This window comes from Pollachius pollachius (assembly GCF_949987615.1).
Source record: "Pollachius pollachius genome assembly, chromosome: 14".
NCBI classification, from domain to species: domain Eukaryota; kingdom Metazoa; phylum Chordata; class Actinopteri; order Gadiformes; family Gadidae; genus Pollachius; species Pollachius pollachius.
In genome coordinates, this window is record NC_136947.1 from 5,348,336 (window position 1) to 5,367,266 (window position 18,931).

The 18,931-nt window shown below is 48.9% G+C and overlaps 1 protein-coding gene across 1 annotated transcript; it reads left to right on the forward strand.

Annotated features, from left to right (window-relative positions):
• Nucleotides 1-342: 342 nt before the first annotated feature.
• Nucleotides 343-17,975, forward strand: rc3h1b (ring finger and CCCH-type domains 1b). The gene is made up of 20 exons (XM_079751374.1): nt 343-448; nt 1,633-2,067; nt 2,977-3,097; nt 3,527-3,766; nt 4,195-4,370; nt 4,649-4,849; nt 5,018-5,150; nt 6,537-6,655; nt 7,389-7,501; nt 7,811-8,047; nt 8,632-8,852; nt 9,341-9,759; nt 10,141-10,299; nt 10,462-10,608; nt 11,099-11,324; nt 11,884-11,983; nt 12,137-12,239; nt 12,422-12,643; nt 13,014-13,117; nt 13,501-17,975. The coding sequence occupies exons 2-20, from the start codon at nt 1,837-1,839 to the stop codon at nt 13,655-13,657; spliced, it is 3,429 nt and encodes a 1,142-aa protein (XP_079607500.1). The 5' UTR covers nt 343-448; nt 1,633-1,836; the 3' UTR covers nt 13,658-17,975.
• Nucleotides 17,976-18,931: the final 956 nt, after the last annotated feature.

An 18,931-nucleotide genomic window follows, 5' to 3' on the forward strand; every position in this document is an offset into this window, starting at 1 on the left:
TAATGCACTGTTTTGCAGTTAAAGATGTCCAATATTTCAAAAACACGCACACACGCATGCGCAAGCACGCACGCACACACACACACACACACACACACACACACACACACACACACACACACACACACACACACACACACACACAAACTAAAAAACACACGCTTCACAGTGACGGTCGATTTTACATTGCGTATACATTTTTCCGCCACTAGATGGCGCCGTGAAAACATTGCACACACACACACATGCGCGCGCGCACACACGTACCAACCCCAAACTCACGCGCGCAGCTCTCAGCTAGCTGTAACCGGCTAGCGAGCCCGTTGTCGAGTTGACACCCTCCCCAAACCTCAGCAGCACCAAAGCTGCATAGTCGACATGGCGACTAAGAAAATACAGCATCACATTGCTAAAGAAAGATGAAAATCTTCCAAGTTTTTTGGAACGAGTGAGTAATCTGACCCGTTAAACCTACGATTTCGTGAGCGGTGTGATTTATGAGCGCTGGATAGTTCGCTGTGGTTACGTTTTGGATGTATAATGGCTAAGTAGCGAGCTAGCTAACGAGCTAGCCTGTGCTCCACTGTACTCCGGGGAGGAGCTGCTAGCCCAGTGTGTCTGTCATTTTTTAGTTATCTTATAACGGAACACCACAGCGCTGTAGTATTTGCGATATTCCCACTTTCCCAATGTGTGTTTTAATATTTACACCATAGCTGCCCTGGCTACAGCAATGATTGTAGAATTGCGTTACATAATCTCGTCGTTGCACTCCCCACAGCCGCTATATTGTCACCGGCAGGTCTTGTGTTGTGGGCCAGTCATAGGCACACGATGTGGGCGAGTTACCCCACTACTTTGATTATGGTGTGTAGGTACGACCAACACGTAAGCACGGAACAACGTGTTCAGTTTAAATCCAGCGTCGCTGCCCGTGGTTTCTAACTCGCCGCCTGTAGCCTGCTAACACGGCTTGTGTTTTCACCTAGCAAGCTACCGCTACCTCGGCTAGCATGCTGGGATTCGGTGTTTGTTTTGTACGGGGCAAAGTTATTATTAACTGCACCGTAGCCCTGGTTCCGAGTCGGTCTCCCGAGGAATAGCATGTTTAATGGTCGATAAAAAAGTAACGATATAGATAAAGCCCGTTCGTTTGTGTTCCACAAACGTGTTGCTCTACATAAGTAGCCGACGTTCCCTTATAGATGAATTTAGCGCTGAAGCGCTTGCTAACAGCTAGCCTCTCCGAGACCCTTTGTCCATTCTGGTAGCGTCGACCAGCTCACCACAGTAGGCCACACAGTATGTTTTGGTCTTTATTATTGAGGTGACCATTCACGCTAAGACCCAACTTTTTGGAGTCGCTTTATTGTTGCACATTGTCTCCACCCGTTCCTAGGCCCGTGTTCCTAACGCACATAGACGCCCTTATAACTCCTTATAGCATGCCTGAAGCAACCTCTAATGTTACTGTTCATTTGTGTTGGTGTTTACTTTCAAGTTGTAAAACATTGCCGTAACATACAGTTTTATAAAATGCTTCAAATCATTTTAAACAATTTGTAAAGTGTATTATATGTGTATAGATATCCTAATTCTTATGGTATTTTTCCTCTTTTTTTCTCTTTGCAGTATTCGTCATGTGATGTGATCTAATATCCACAATGTGTGAGGACATTTGAGAACGATTGAGTTCGGAAGAAGTTTTTCTTGATTCCAGTGGAATCTTCCATATATTATTTTATTTTTCCTCTGTGTATAAATACAGACACAGCCGGCTAAATTCAGCCCCCCCCCCCCCCAATCCCTAACAGTCACACCCATCACTATTTAACCATGCCAGTGCAAGCCCCACAATGGACAGAGTTCCTGCTGTGCCCGATCTGCACGCAGACTTTTGAAGAGACGGTTCGCCGGCCTATTAGTTTGGGCTGTGGACATACTGTCTGCAAGATGTGCCTGAATAAACTGCACCGGAAGGCCTGTCCATTTGACCAGACAGCCATCAGCACAGACATCGAGCAGCTACCTGTTAACACAGCACTGCTTCAGCTGGTGGGAGGACAGGTAGGATGTTTTTTCAGTTTCTAATGAATCACAAAGGGATGCAGTGGTGTTTCATTTTATAGTAACAAATTAGGCATGAATGGAATTGCATGCTTGTTTGAGACTGTATTGTTATTGTGGTATTTTTTTTATTTTACAAGGGTGTTTTTGGTCATTCCAGTTCCTACAAAGGCTACGTTGTGTTGTATAAAAAGAGCTGAGCCTTGATGAGTCATTCTGCAATTATGGGCAATCCTTTAGTTGAATGTATTGGTTCCACTGGCTCAAGGTAGTTGTGTTGCAAGTTAGAGTGCAATCAGTAGAGCTGAATGCTGTGGGCAGAGTAAACCTGTGGGCACAGCTTATATGGGTGTGGTACATCCAATAGTCAGTGGCTTACAATGTCATAGATGCAGGGCAGAAGTTGGCACCTGACCATGGATGAATGGGATGTCACGCCAGTCGATTGTGTTTATTTTTTTTTCAGTTGGTTGTGTTTATAAATCTCATCAAAGAACATTGCAACATATTGTGTTTTTTTGGGATGTACCGCAGCCAATGTTTCCTGTTTTTATTATTATTATCCAAAAGCATGAATTGTAAGTTTTGTCAAGGGCCTAAACCTAAAAACTTTCACTGTCATACTACAAAATATCATCGTGTGAATCGAGATCGAAATGTGGCATCATAATAACGCTTACCCTAACATGGTACAAGACTGTATTATACAACCTTATAACAATATTGGATGAATACGGCCTGACACAGGGGTTGGGTCATAAAATAAACAAAAACAACTTTACTTTTGCTTAATATTATATCAACCCACATGATCAGTGAACCATAGCCATCAGTGTAATTACACTGGTCGGACCAAGCAGCGCACTACTTGATGCTCAAGCCCCTGTGTGTTTTCGACTGTGACCTCAGGTTCCTAAGGCCCAGCCGGTCGCCTTGATCACCAGTCCGGAGGACTCTCAGCACTATGAGGAGGCCAGACAGTGTGTGGAGGAGCTGGCCCTCTACCTTAAGCCCCTCAGCAACACCAGAGGTACACACACACTGCATCATAAAGTCTGTTCCTCTTTTCACCTGCGTTTTCTGCTCTAGCCGTTTGGAAAAGATCTCACGGTAGTGTCCGTGTTCATTGGTACAAATGTTAATTTGTATGAAACCCTACCTTTTGGCTGAATGTATTTCATGTTTATTAAGTGCTTTTGTAAGAATTGGTAAATCTTAATATGAAGTTCTCTTAAGCTTATTCTAGCAAGCCATCACTCTTATCATGCTTTATTTAAAAGGCTCACTTGTTCATTTGAAACATTTATGGTGGCTTATGTATTTTTTAAAACAACTCTAAGCAATGCCTAGACGTTATCCAGCACCACATCGATCAATATGTACATTGTGACGTCCTAAAGGACACCGCTCCCGGTCTTGCTAACACCCCTTTCCTGCGGCCCGTTGCTGCGCTCTCCAGGGGTGGGTCTGAGCAGCACTGCCCAGAGCATGCTGAGCAGGCCCATGCAGAGGAAGCTGGTCACCCTGGTGCACTGTCAGCTGGTGGAGGAGGAGGGCCGCGTCAGGGCCATGCGCGCGGCCCGCTCCCTGGGCGAGCGCACCGTCACCGAGCTCATCCTGCAGCACCAGAACCCCCAGCAGCTCTCATCCAACCTGTGGGCTGCCGTCCGTGCCAGAGGCTGCCAGTTCCTGGGCCCAGGTAGCCTAGCACCCTTTTGAAATGTCCAGTGAGCCGTTGGATACAAGTCAATACCACCGAAAACCCTAACGGCAGTTACAACAGGGTTTTCCCCCCCCTTTCAATATTTCTAGTGCCCACTGAAGCGGGTGACTCACTGTGTTGCTATATCTGAGGGAAAATAATTGCCATGCAAGTTAAAGTCCCGCTGCGGTTTCATAGCCACATATCGCACTCGAAAAAGGATCCAGTACCATTGTTGAACACACATCAGCTTGTGAACTGCTTTGTTTATGTAATTAATGCACCATTTACGGACTCTCATAACTGATCAAAAGCCTTTTGCTGTCTAATTTGTGCCAAAGTATGAATAGTTGTCAATTTCACCCTGATATTGTGTGACTTGAGGCACCCTGTTGCTTACGATTCTCTGGGGGTTTATCTTGCAGCCATGCAGGAGGAGGCTCTCAAGCTGGTTCTTCTCGCTCTGGAGGACGGCTCGGCTCTGTCCAGGAAGGTGCTGGTCCTGTTTGTGGTCCAGAGGCTGGAGCCCCGCTTCCCCCAGGCATCCAAGACCAGCATCGGCCACGTGGTTCAGCTCCTGTACCGGGCCTCCTGCTTCAAGGTAAGGAACAAAGCTTAGCGCCGTCCTCTTTTATTTGTTTCAACCGTCTTGTCAAAGTGGCTTCAGGTTACATGCTCCCCTCGAAGGGGCTTTTTAAGTCTTATCTCGAACGCCGGTTCAAGAGGTAGCCATAAACCCTGCTGCGTCGAGACCCTAATCAAATCATAAAACCGACGGCGGTCAACAACATCAAAAGCCACGAGGGCATGCCAAAATCAGAGTGAACCGTGTGACAAAAAACCCCGTCTTTACTTTCACTTCCCCGCCGCACCACCTAGGTGACCAAGCGCGACGAGGACTCGTCCCTCATGCAGCTGAAGGAGGAGTTTCGTACGTACGAGGCCCTGCGACGCGAGCATGACTCCCAGATCGTGCAGATCGCCATGGAAGGGGGGCTGCGCATCGCCCCCGACCAATGGTCCTCGCTGCTCTACGGAGACCAGTCCCACAAGTCCCACATGCAGTCCATCATAGATAAGGTAAGAAGAGTTTGTTTCCTTTGTCGTTTTTTTAATCTGGGTGGTGCTTGTGTGTCCTTTGTGTCACCTTACCTTTTTGTTTCCGGGTATGTATTAATAACTTCACGTAGTCCTCAGCCACAAACATAACCAATGAACGCATTTTCTGTTTGTGTGTTTGTGTCACAGTTGCAGACCCCGGCCTCCTTCGCCCAGAGTGTCCAGGAGCTGACCATCGCGCTCCAGAGGACAGGAGACCCAGCCAACCTCAACAGGCTGAGGCCCCATCTGGAACTACTGGCTAATATTGACCCCAGCCCTGGTAAGATACACCATAGGCCTGCTTAATGTATCCGGGGTCTGAACTCCAATCGCTACTGTAGGTGAGATCGAAGAGTTGTGAAGAGAGCAGGATTTTGAAACGGAAACGTCCAAAGAAATGCCTCCTCCCTCCCTTAAATTCCCCACCATTGACAAGTGTTATGACATGCACGATGGACTCCATTAACCAATGATGGAACAGTCTAAAATCGAAATTGTCTCATGAAGAGGCTGGCATAGTCATCTGTGGGAAGGCGTGTTTACAGTAGTGTTGTTCTGCTGCTCCATGTTATTTAATCCAAATCCAATTAAAACCAAGCTTTGAGGAGTTAGGCCGAGATTCCTGATGAATACCTAAACCTGATTATCCCAAAACTGGTTGCTAATAATTGTGTTAACCTCGTCTCGTTTTACAAATCTGTTAAGCCCTATTTTAGAGCCAATCTCTGAAACCCGTTCCACGGCTTTTCTGACTGAACTAAATTTCAAGAAATTCTCCAACAACAAAATATTCATCAATGTTCAAGCGTCGTGGTTTAAGAGTTTTTTTCTTTTTTTAGTGTTGATTAGTTTACCTTGAAGAACGAAGAGCTTGCAAATAATAGATTTCTTTTTACATTAACTTGCATGGTATGTTTCATAATTCTGCTTTGGATTGGATGCAATAATTCTAATATTGATTCAGAGTTTGCCATTAAAGAGTCGGTCTTCATATATATAATGTGTTTTAAATTAGAGGTGACTATTGTGCAACTGATGGGAGAATATAATACTAGGCCAACATTCAAATAAATGATAAGCGATAACGATGTTGAGAGATAACGATGGACGTTTCCAGTCCCGACCGATGCTATGGTGTACCAGAGTACGGGTACTATCATGCACTGGTGGTTCAAATAGTCAGTACAAGTCTGTAAACCACTCCTTTTAGAAATACAAATAATAGTCAAAATCATATTTAATTTATATATAGCCCTATAAACCATCTATAAATAAATGTAACCTTTTGACTTGAGGCGTTTGCATTGGTTTCCTTGGCTGTTTTCAAACCGATATTTAGGGGAGTCCCAATGCTGCTATAATTAGACCAGATTCAGTGAAGCAAATATGAAAGAAAAAGAACTAGCGAACAAAAACAAATTTCTGCGATCCTAATAGGGTAGTTTTACCCCATAATGGTCGTGGAATTTATTTTCCCAAGTAGGTAAATATCTAGAAACCAGTATGTAAATAGAATATTTTTTCAAATTGTTCTCGTTGGTGATCAGCCCAGGCAGGGACCCGCCTTGTCGTGGCAGGTTTCACTCCCATCCTCCCCCCCCCCCCAAGCCGTCTGCATGCCTGTGGATACCGTGATGCATTTTCTAATGAACGCGTTGGTCTGCAGACGCCCCTCCTCCAACGTGGGAGCAGCTGGAGAAGGGTCTGGTGGCGGTGAAGACGGTGGTGCACGGCCTGGTGGACTTCATCCAGAACCACAGCAAGAAAGGAGCGGACCCACAGCAGGTGAGCCCACCCGCCACAGTACAGTTAGCGGCCCCCCGGGGTGGAGAGACTCCTGGGGGGCGACATGAAGCAGCGTCTTTGCACTACGTTTTGTAATATGTTTAGGAATGTTTATGTCGTTTAAAATAATTCTTTAGCCTATTCTAAAACCTTGTTTAAATTTTATAGTAGCCTAGGCCTGCTCCTAGGCCATCCAACCTAGTTCATCTTTTTGCAATCAATTCCATTTTGATTAAACAAACAGCACAGTTACATGCTGCGTCCTTGTTGGATTATTTATTAGATAATTCTTAACAGATTTCTGTAGTTCAAACAACTCCGAATTGTATTTGAGAACGTCAGATATAACAGCCCATGTATTAAAAATAATGTCAGGTTGAAATCGGGCTCGGGCTCATAATTACAGTTAATGTGTCGGGCCGGGCCAGGCCTCGACAGAACGTGCTCAGGCTCGGGTCGGGCTTGATTTTCTGGGCCCGATCTAAGCTCTACTTCCAATGTACCAAGGGTCCACGATGAGCAGGTACCATGTCATGGGACGAGATATTGTAAAATCCATATCAACATAACTCGTTGATTTAAACAAGATTAGAAGGGTGACTAATTGTAAGAGCGACTTGTTATCTCTAGGTGATCGATTTGGCAACATGTTTTGGGCCCGTGTATCATGTGGATACCTGTGGGTCTGTGCAGTCCATGTGTTTGAGTCTCTACCTCCCCCTCTTTGTCTCAGCCTCCTCAGCACAGTAAGTACAAGACGTACATGTGTCGCGACATGAAGCAGAAGGGGGGCTGTCCTCGCGGAGCCAGCTGCACCTTCGCCCACTCTCAGGAAGAGCTCGAGAAGTGAGTACACACACAGACACACCCTCTCACGCACACAGACACACACAGCTAGCTCCGAACACTCTTTGGGCTGTGGTGATTTGGTGTGATAATGACTTATCACTTACCATCGCCGAAGGGAGACTCCCACCTTCCTCTTAATGTGCTGTGCTTAACGTTTAGGATTGAATGAGCTGACATCGTAATAAGTCAGTCCACAAGTTATGTAAGGTTATTTTGTAACGCTTCCAACCCACAGGGGTTGAGCATCCACTAATGGGAAATAAATATCATTGTACAATAATAACTAATCTAATAACTCCTCTCCAGGTACCGCAAGATGAACAAGCGCCTCGCGGCTCGTCTCCCAGGCTCGGGGGGGCTGATGGCGGACGACGGTCTCCCCATGGACGTGGCGGCCACGCGGAAACCGTCTCCCCTCCCCAACGGCAGCGCCCTGGGGCCCTCCATGCCCCAGCTGGTGGCCCGCGGCACCGAGGCCTACGACCTGCTGCGCAAGCCCCTCAAGATGGACGGGGGCAGCGCCCCCGGCTCGCCGCCTGACCCGTGAGTCCGCCTTGTCTCGTCGCGTTCCCGTCTCAGCTTGTGTCTGGTTGTAGACGCAGGCCTAAGGCTTAGTTATGGTTCCGCGTCGACGCAACGCAAGGGGGTTTGCGGACCCTCCTTGCGTCCACCGCAAGGGCCGACGTGTGCCTCCCAAAAACTGTAACCTTCCGTCGAGGCGACGCAGCAGCGAGGGCTGTGATTGGTCTGCTCACTAAAACCCGACGCAGAACCAAAACGGCTTCACCAATGCGTCAATGTGTCTGAGTTGTCTTTGCGTTGTGTTGACGTGGAGCCATAACTGAGCCTTGGCTGTGTGTAGTGGTGGAATATGTGTGCGGTTGCAGTGTCCATATTGTGAGATGAGACCTTGATTTAACTATATATAGTATCTAGTATTATGGGGAAGGAAGAAGGCCTCTACCACCACCGTACACTAAATGTGGTTTGGCAGTAGGAAGTGGTTTGGGTTGGCACTGAACGTCTCGATGGGTGACGATTCGGCGCGTAGCGAGACTGCAGAGGCCACGGGGGATGTGCTGCCTGGCCTCTCTTGGCGTCTAATTTGGGTATTTCTTTGGTCCTAGGCATGACGGCATGGGGAAGCCCGGCATGTCTCTTCCACCACACCCCATGGCCCACAGCAGGCTCCCGGCGGACCACCTGTCCGGGGTGAAGCAGTTGCCCGTGGTCCCCCGCGGCTCGCCCATGTACCCGCCCCAGCAGCAGCAGATGGCCGAGATGTACTACCCGGACACGCGCCCCCCGCCCTCCTCCTCGCAGTACGAGTCCTCGCAGTACCCCACAGGTAGCGCCCCCGTCCTCTTGCCCCGTCTGAACCGCTCTTTCTGAGCTCTTCGTGGGGCGGCAGTACCCCAGGTTGCTGGGGTGTCCCCGAGTCAAGACACTGCCCCCTGACGAGCTGGCCGTCGCCCTGCGTGGTCGCCTCCGCTGTGTGAATGTGTGCATGAATGGTCGTACGTCGCTTTGGGTGAAAGCGTCGATCAAATCCCCCCCAATGTAAATGTAACCAAACCGATCATTTGTCATGGGTGCACCTTGGTCGGTTGTGTCGTGACGAGCCATATTATATCTCACTAATGAGCTGTTGTTTTTTAATCTTTATTGGACCAGTAACATATTGATACTCTTAGACAATTCCTACGGGTGTATCCTTAACAGAGCAGTCCAATCGTGAATGATTCTGGGGCGGGGGGGGGGTTTTAACGGAGCAGTACTGCTTATTTATGACGGCAGCTCTATTACAGTGTTGACGGTGCCTCCCCCCGTCCCCAGGTTACCAATACCAACAGCCGCCTCCGCAGTACGTCCACCGGAACTACATCCGCAACGCCCCGCCGCCCCCGGACTCGGCCGCAGCCCCCTACCAGGACCCCTACCCTGGCTACGGCCCGCCGGAGCGCCCCTATCAAGCCCCGCACTCGGGCCCTCCCTTCTCCTACCCCCCGCCCCACTACGACAGCCGCGGACGCCACGGCTCCTACCAGGGCCCCCCGCCTCCCCCCCCTCAGCCCTACCCCTCCCAGAGGGACGACGTGGTCCGGATGAGCCCGGCGCCGATGGACGGGCCCCCGCCGTCGGGGGGGCCGGGCGGCTCGCTCTACCACCAGGAGCCCGGCCCCCGGGAACGCTACCCCTCCGAGGGGTACTACCCCCCAGGCAACCAGCCTCCGCCCATGAGGGCGTATCCCAGGGTTAGTGCACCTTCTGACGGGGCGGGCCCCCGGGAGTCTGTTTTTCGTTGTCAGCTCGGGAAAATTAGTTTATGTTGATAAATGGTTTCTTATCATTGAACAATTAACTAAGGATCGACCAGTTCCGTTTTTTTCTTTTTTTATTTCCGATGACCGATAAGGGCTGCCGATTTTCTTGAGCTGATATTTGGAGCCGATACTGCCTTTGCTCCCTCAATTTACATCATAAAAATGACCCAGTGGTGATACCAAATCAATTTAAAATAGGAACATTTATTGAACTGTCCCTAAATCATGCCGAAAAAAAGAAAAACGATCGGTCGATCACTGCAGCCATCTTGGATGGTTCTAAGCCTTTCTGTGTGTCCTCTCTGGCCATAGGACCCGTCCTACGGGCGCTCCCAGCCCAGCCTGGACTACCTGCACCGCCGCCGCCAGGAGCTGCTCTCCCAGCTGGAGGAGAGGAAGGTCATCTCCCCCCCGCCCTTCGCTGCCTCCCCCACCCTCTCCCACCCCTTCCCCAGCGACTACCCGCCGGAGGTACACACACACACACCACGCACCCCCACACAAATAAACAGAACAAACTCTGATTCAGTGGCAGGAGTACCGCCTCGTGCCAGTTATTGATCCAGAGGGCCACCTGGTCCATGGTGCGTAACCCGATGCTTGTCTACCCACCCACCCCCCCCCCCCCGACAGTACGGCGACGACGGCTCCAAACCGTTCGGCAAGTCAGACTACGCGGCACAGTATTCCCCCTGGTCATGTGACACCATCGGCTCGTACATCGGCACCAAGGACGCCAAGCCCAAAGACGTCATGGCCCCCGGTGCCATGGAGATGATGGTGAGGCTTCCCCCCCCCTGACCTCACACACATCACGGGCTGTCGTGGGGAACATCCATGCAGTGTGAAGAAACAAGAGCTCGGGGATTTATTGACATTTTCGCCAACTGTGATATGTAACGCGCCGTTTTACAAAGAGCAAAACGAGAGTGTTCAGTGGAGCTTTTGTGTTCTCGTGCCAAGGAGATGAGATGCGGACAAAAGCCATGTTTGTTCGAAAGGCCGACCGTGGGTCGAAAGCTGTTATCTTTAAACGGTTCTCTGGAAATGTTTTCTCACCCTTGCAACGGCTCATTCCTCTTCGTCTCTCTGTCACTCGCTCGCTCTCTCTCTGTCTATCTATCTCGTCTCTATTTTTCTATCTCTCTCTCTCTCTCTCTCTCTCTCTCTCTCTCTCTCTCTCTCTCTCTCTCTCTCTCTCTCTCTCTCTCTCTCTCTCTCTCTCTCTCTCTCTCTCCTGTTCTGCCTCGCTCCGTCTCTCCCCCACCAGAATGTGGAGGCCAAGAGTCTCCGGGACCCCTCGTTGGAGGCCCCGCGTCGGGGCGCCGAGGTGAAGGACGACGACCCCATCATCCCCTTCGGCCCCCAGCCCACCGTGTCACGCTTCGGCGCCATCTCCCGCACCACCAAGACGGGCTACCAGACGGCCGGACCCGTGCAGGCCATGGCCGCTGCCGCCCAGAACCCCAACTCCAAACACCTAGCCATGGCTGCCGGTGAGACCCTCGCCCTGCTGTGTGTGTGTGTGTGTGTGTGTGTGTGTGTGTGTGTGTGTGTGTGTGTGTGTGTGCGATATTCATGAGTTATGATTAGTGATTATCGACTGGTCTGCCTGCTTTAGAAATAGGTCTGTGTAGCCTGGGGGAGACTCCTGTAGCAGGTAGACAGCCAGGTTGTTCATCCTATCATTTCGGGCCGAATTAAATGAATGGACAGACTTATTACAATCCAGTATCTGCAAACGATACTGGACGTATATATATTTTGTCGTACCGTTTGCCTTGATTGCTGTTGGGGCGTAAAGTGAATTTGATCAAACGTTGAAAGAACGCTTCTAAAATAGATTGCCTACCCTCGCTTTAAAAACAAGAGATGTTTGACTCGTAACGAATCGACGACGGCTTGAACCGCATCGTTCCCAGTGCTTTCCCTCGCTTGACACCGGGTAGGCGACGCCCGAGCGCTGTGACTTGATTCGGTGGGAAAGCTTGACTCGAGAGACGCTTTCATGAATCATTCTCAACGGAGCGCACCCGTCCCCCTCTCTCTGACCAGAGTACTCCTATGGGAACCACGGGGGTTGGAGCGCTGGCCCCTACCCCTCGCACCAGGCCGGCTCCACCTCCACCTCCTCTCAGGGACACTTCGGTGAACGGTGAGCACCACCGACCCCGTTCCCCCGCCTCACTGTGACACAATAAGGGTTACGTATGGTTGAGAGATTGATCGATTCCGGTGGCAAAGGAGCGCAGCGCTCCGCCGCCCTCGCGGGGTTGCTAAGCAGCATTGCACATGTGTCTTCCCGCAGCCTGCCCATGGCGGCCACAGACCGAGAGCAGATGGAGCTGCAGATGGAGCTGCAGCAGGTCAACCAGCAGATCAGTCAGCAGACGCAGATGCACAACATGGAGGTGTGTAGCAGTCAGGCCTGCCCTCCGCCGCACCACTCCCCGACTGCGCCACGCGTTATTTCTCTTCTTCCTTTATTTGTTTTTTCTGACGTCTTAATTTAATGTCATGGCCGCTTCCTTCCTTCCTCTCTCTCTCTCCCCCCCCTTCCTCTTTCCTTCTGCGGCGTGACGTCTCTTTCCAGGCTGCCAGTAACTCCATGTTGCTGCAGAGGGAAGCCAGTGCTCAGGCGGGCCACCCGGGGCAGGGCGGCCAGAGCCAGGTGTCCCAGCAGCAGCAACAGCAGCAGCAGGGCAAGTGGCCAGCAGGGGGCAACGGCAACACCACCGTCTCCAGCAAGCAGCTCAGCATGGAGCTGGACCATGTGGAGAGGGAGATCGGGAAGAGGACCCGGGAGATGGCCATGGTAAGACACGGAAAAATCAGAGGAAGCTTTTTTTACGATCCCCATTTAGTTTGCATAGCTGACGCCTTTGGGCGGCCACTGCTGTTACACTGCTGATATCCTTGGCCTTTGTTTTTACTACTGCTGGGGGTTGGTTACTGTTGGCGTGTGCAGGGTTAATCACCATCCATCAACCTACTTCCGCTTAGCATCACACCCCAAGTCCCCATGTGGTCTGTGTATGCGGAACCAGGGAAATCCCGGTAATCTCTTGTGATTTATGGCCGCCCACGTGGCCACAGCGTGTTTCTGTATCCTGGAAACTGGCGCCTTCCAGCCTCTGGGCGGTGTTTACCGGCCCTGACGCGCGCCCTGTGTGCTCCCGCCCCAGGACAGCCAGGTGGGCCACGAGGTGCAGCAGTACAAGATGAAGGCGGCGGAGAACGGCCAGCCCGAGCACAAGACCCAGCTGGAGGAGATCTCCATGGCGCTCGGGTGAGCGGAGGCTAGCGGCGCATGATGGGTTGTTTTGGTGATTGACCGTTGGGAGGATTCACAGGGCTGGCCCCCCCCTTAACCCTTGGCCCGAGATGGCTCCGGGGCTCATTGGGTGGATATGAATCTGTAACTGATGATGATTGTTGTTTGATTGGAGTGTAACCAGACCAATGGGTTATTACTTTCATTCATTAATAAATCTGTTACTTATTTATAAACCATTAAACACCAACAAGACAATAACCAAAACACAAAATGTCATCACTTCGATGGTTTAAAGAGCAGACGAAAACCTAAATTATTATGGGGTGTTGGCTGTTTTTAGTTTGTACAGCAGTGCGGTCAAAAAATGAATGTTTTCTGTCCTCTCCTCCCTCTAGGGAGGTGTCCAACGGTTCGAGCAGTCTGCAGGAAAATGCGGTGGGCGGTTCCATGATCTCGCTGACCAATAAGACGTCTTCGCTGAGCATGTGCTCCGACCCGGGAGCCGGTCCATCAGAGATGCAGAAGAATGGTGTTGTCCATTCCTGCTCCTAAGAACACACCACACACACACATACAACACACATACACACACACTGATGCGCTCAATTGAAAAGCATGCACAGGCACACACATACACATGTTTTATTTAGAGGATGAGCAGTATCTGCCGTGATATGAATTTTCTTTCTTTTTGTTCTGTGAATGAGCTTTTTTAAATGACTTTCATTGCCTGGAAACCAGGGCACTTGATAACATTTCTTGTTCTTCTTTTTGTTTTCGTTTGTTTTTATTTACTGGGACTGCTGGTTGAACTAGGATCTCGACATGCGTGCGGCAAAAGGAAAATTGGTGGTGGTGATATCGGTTGTGACAGACACGGGTTCGAAAAAGGCTAGATGCTAATTAACGTTTAACAAATTAGGAATTAGACAATTTGCCACTTTTGCTGTGTAGTGTAATTGTCGCAATAGATCAAAAAAAAATGTATTGAACGGCGAGAGCATCCGCTACACTACAGTGCGGTCACGTGGTATTTATCGCCAGATCACATGATAACCTGTTGTCCATCGTATCCTATAGTTAACCTACAGACTCGCAACAGACCACTATGAAACGAGAGTCTTATAAAAGGCGAGTTTATCGGAAGCCAGGAACCACCCATCCCCGCCCACGTCGTTGGAAACACACGACTGGCCAGAAGAGGGTTTTGTTTGAGGAGGGAAACGCAGTTTAACGGAACGCTCATCACAACATTGCCCAAAATGCCAGCCATTCACCCTAGAGTGAGAGGGGGTCACACTACGGAGACAAAGGGAGGGGGGAAGCCAAGCGCCCCGCGCCCCTCTCAAACCACCTGGAGAAGCCTGACTTTAAGTGCATTTTATGACTACATCTTAACGTCTGTTTCATAATTGAAAAGCAGTATATTATATATTTAACCGAAGCATTCTGTTTTAAAGATTGCCGAAAAAGAAGAGGAAGAAGAATAGAAATCCTTTTTGATAACGAGGTTTCCTCATGTTTTCTATAAGGGAACTTTACTTTTATGCTTCTCCTGGTTGGTTGGGGGGGGACGGGGGACTTGGCACGGGGATCCCCTTGTGCTTGCGCTGCCAAAGCGGCGCTGGCGTAGTCTCCGTAGGCTCCCTGGGTTTGTTTTATTTCTTGAAAACAGGCCTTAATTGGTCTCTCTCTCTCTCTCTCTCTCTCTCTCTCTCTCTCTCTCTCTCTCTCTCTCTCTCTCTCTCTCTCTCTCTCTCTCTCTCTCTCTCTCTCTCTCTCTCTCTCTCTCTCTCTCTCTCTCTCTCTCTCTCTCTCTCTCTCTCTCTGTGTGTGAGAGACGCGGCAGAACCTGTTTCCCTCCCCAGAGCATCCCGTCTGGCCAGGCAAAAGGCCTCCCCATTGGGATTATCTTGTTATTAGTTCTCCTTAACTTCTATGAAGTTGCGTTCCCTCGTGTTTTTTGTTTAAATTTGTTGTCATGCTTTGCGTTTTGTCTCGACCTCGGCGGGGGAATGGGTGGGGTCTGGCCGCGGCTTTTCCTGCAAAGGGTTCCCGTGGTCCAAACTCCTCAGGCCTTTCGCCGTCATGCAGTATATATACACAGTTCATGCAGTTGGACACAGGTTTTTTTCTTTAAAGGTAGTTCCACTCAAGCCTTCCAGCCTCCCCAGTCTGCTCCGCCACAACCTGTTGCACAGCGATTTCTATATTTGTACACTCGCGGAAGCCCTTCCTTGCAATTTAAATTATTTGTAGCTCTACGTATTTTTTCAATTCAAATGCATAATTCTGCGCGACGGCGTTGTTTACTGAGCAGAGAGGGGAGGGAAGTTAAACGTTCTGTTTTGTCCGTGTCATGAGTAGGCAGGTGGGGAAACAACGCTCACCGTACCAGAGATCCTACTGAACCACAGCCCGCTATCACCACCACTAGCGCCGTCCTCGTACCCCGGCCTGTACGCCGTTTACCACAGACGCTCCCGCGAGCGCGCTGTCTTTGCCTTTTTGTTATTTTCTTCGCCTTCCAAGCGACGTACGCGCCCGGGTCGCGGGACGGTGACGAGTCGTCCTCCCCCCGGCCCCAAACGACGAGCGAGTCCTCGTGCTCAAGACGGTTAAATGTAGAACATCAGGTGTGACTTGTTTTTCAATTTATAGTTTCTGCAATGCCCCCAACTACCCCCCCCCCAACCCCCCCTCTGTTTGTGTGAGCGGGTACGCTAAAGGGGGTACGGTCATCCCTCCCCCCTCGGCCACAGACAGAGTCCTGTTTTAGTTTGGACGCGAGCGGCGCCGAAGTCTTCTGTGGCCGCGGAGGCCGCGCCCAACCCAACAGCCGTTCGATTTTTTTTTGTTGTAAAAGAAAAGAACAAAAGGCGATTGTTTGCGCGGCGATCCCCTCGCCGACCCCCTGCCGGCCCCCTCCCGGGAGTGAATGTTGTCGGGGGCGTGCTCTCTCTCTCTCCGGTCGTTGTCGACGGCGGCGGCGTCTCCGTCTCGTCGGGGCCACACTTAAAGCCCCGCCCGGCCAGGGCGGCTCCTTGCTCTGTTTTTTTTGTTTTATAATTTAGGTACACAACTCACATATACATATGAGTATGTATACATACATTAATATACTAAAGCACTATTAACGTGCCACCTGTTATTCTACTCGCTCAGCATTTATATTAAATGATCTCTACTTAGAATCAGCTTTTTATTTAGTTTTTCGTTTTTGTTTTTTTTCTGTCCACGGGTTGCCAACACAGACTTTATCCTTTCCCAGACGAAGGACCTCTGTGCGCATTGATTTGTGATCACTTAATCTTTTTGTGTTCAAACAAAGGAAATGTTCGTTATATAGACTATGCTTCCGAAGAAGACAAAATTCTGTAACGTTGGAGAATTTAAGATTGTTTTTTTATTTCTTTTTTCGTGCGTGTGTTTGCTAGATTGTATTGTAGAAGATGTACCCTGACCACGCCCAGACCACCCACGCGACCTCCACCCCTCCTCAGTGCGCGCTGTACCCAGCGACGCTGGGGGGGGGGTATTGGGGGAAGGCGATGGGAGAGGGGCCCCCCCAACAGACAAATCCAAATAAAAACAGGTTTTTGTTGAAAGGTCAGCCTTGTTTCCTTGAGAAATGATTTAGTTTTTTTTTTTTTTACATATATTTAGTCTGCTTTAACAGCATGAGTTGAACCCAAATAATTGACACTCAATTGGCATGATTCAGAGTCATAGATATTTTTTTCCTCAAAAAAAAACATTATTTTGTGTCCTTTTTTTTCTTTTGGAAAAAAAAAAAAATTCAGCTCACCAAATTACTTAACGTGTGCATTAATGCAAATCTCAGAGATTTGAAGCTTTTTTGTTCTTTGTTTTGTTTTTTTGTAAGGGACTGTTATTGAGCTAGCGTTGGTTTGTAGATGTTGCGTTTCCTCCGCGTCTTGTTTCCTCACCTCCCCTCCCCAAGCCCGTCCCTCCCCTGCTCTCATTCACTGCCCGGTGAACCGGCTGGCTGCCAGGGTCCCAGAGCCACCAGCGCTGGGGCCTGACCACACCGTACGGCAGTATCACGCGTTCACCTCGCACCACAGTCATCGTCGGCACACATCTCGCCTCCCCTCCCCTACCCACTCCCTACCCACCTCACTGGTGATTGACCAACGTCACTAACGACAAGAGCAGAGATGATGGGTAGGCAGGGTTTGGTGCTAAGTGTCGTTGGCTCTCTCTCTCTCTCACACGGTAGATGAATGATCGAGTGATGAATGACGAGCAAGGATGTGTGACGGGAGTAGGAGATGGTGGCTGAACTTGCGACAGTTGACAGCTATTAAGTTAATAGCAACGATTGTTTATTTCAATCTCCTTGTTTTCTGAGTGAAACTGCTGCCGATCCCGTTCTGTTGTTCCTCATAGCCAATGAACCCCCCACCCCCCGACCACTGAACCCTGTTACTGCTGTTCACGGTTCACCTTTTATTCCCTAGGTCTAACGGGGAAACACACAAATGGCTTTTTTATATGATTACTCCCTTGTAAGATATCTCTTAAATTAAGGTACAGGTTTGATTTCAAAAAGAAAAAAAAGTTTTTATATGTATATTATACTCCATTAAGGAATGTCTAGAATTATCTTCCTCCAATGTGGATGTAGCCATTATTACGCCATTTTATGACTTTGTAAGAGAATTCACTGTGTGAAAATTGGTTTGCATTTTTGTATAATACAATCTGCTTTTTTGTTTGATACGAGAGGGAGGTCAAACTGGAAGTTTGAGGAAACAAAAAAATTGAACCTGTGAAATTGAGAAAACAAAATGTAAGTTATGTACTACAGTGATTCTAAGCTGAGAGGAAGAATTAAATGATTGCTAACTGAAACCTTTGTCATTGTTTTGTTTGAATATTTGTGCAACAATTATTATAGAGCAAATCAAAAAAAACTCTACAACCACCTATTTTCACGCATGGCTGGGCGTATACCTTCCCTTGTTTATATGAATTACTTGATATTCAGATTTGGAAGATCAGACGCCTTTACTACCAATATTAACCACTAGCTATTAATCAATGTACCGGTAACACTGATTTGGGGACCCCTGCTGGTTTAAAAATATAAAGGTACACAGGACGCGCCAGTAACTCAAGATGTAGGGAGCGGCATCATACGTAACAAGATGACATTAAAAAGTCATGCTAAGAACAATTCATATTTTGTGTTCGATCATTCAAAACTTCCATCTCCACATTTGATTAGAAAAATCATATTGGTAGAATTAATATTTAATTAGGGAGCCAAGTGTTGAATGGACATGATTCTGATAGGCTATATGAAATGCGACTGTCGTTCACCTTCTCCCCTGTTTGTCTTGAAAGAGACAACGAGAGAGAGGGAGAGAAGGGCTGGCGGGTGGGATGAAGCGGATCATTGACAAATGTATGGCGTTTACGCGCGAAGCACATTTCACGCACTTGCTGGTTTTTACGCGCTGTGTAGTTTACCCGTTATACGGAGGATGCAAATAAATGTATCAATCGGTCATGGGACCGTTTCAAAACAGGAATGTGACTTAAATGCTTAGACCTGAAAGGACAAGAATTAACCCAGTTTGCAGTTTCATTATAAAAGGGCTCAAGCAATGGAATCCAATCGTCCGGGAATCCGAGGGCAGAACCAACAACATGCTCTCCTCTTTCTCTACCTGAGTCTTTGGAATAAGGTGGGAGCTATTTTTGTATTCTTTGTCTGTTACATCTGTATAGAAGGGTTTCTATCCGCATGACGTATTTTAATAATTGATCCTACATTAAAATAAGTATTAACCTATC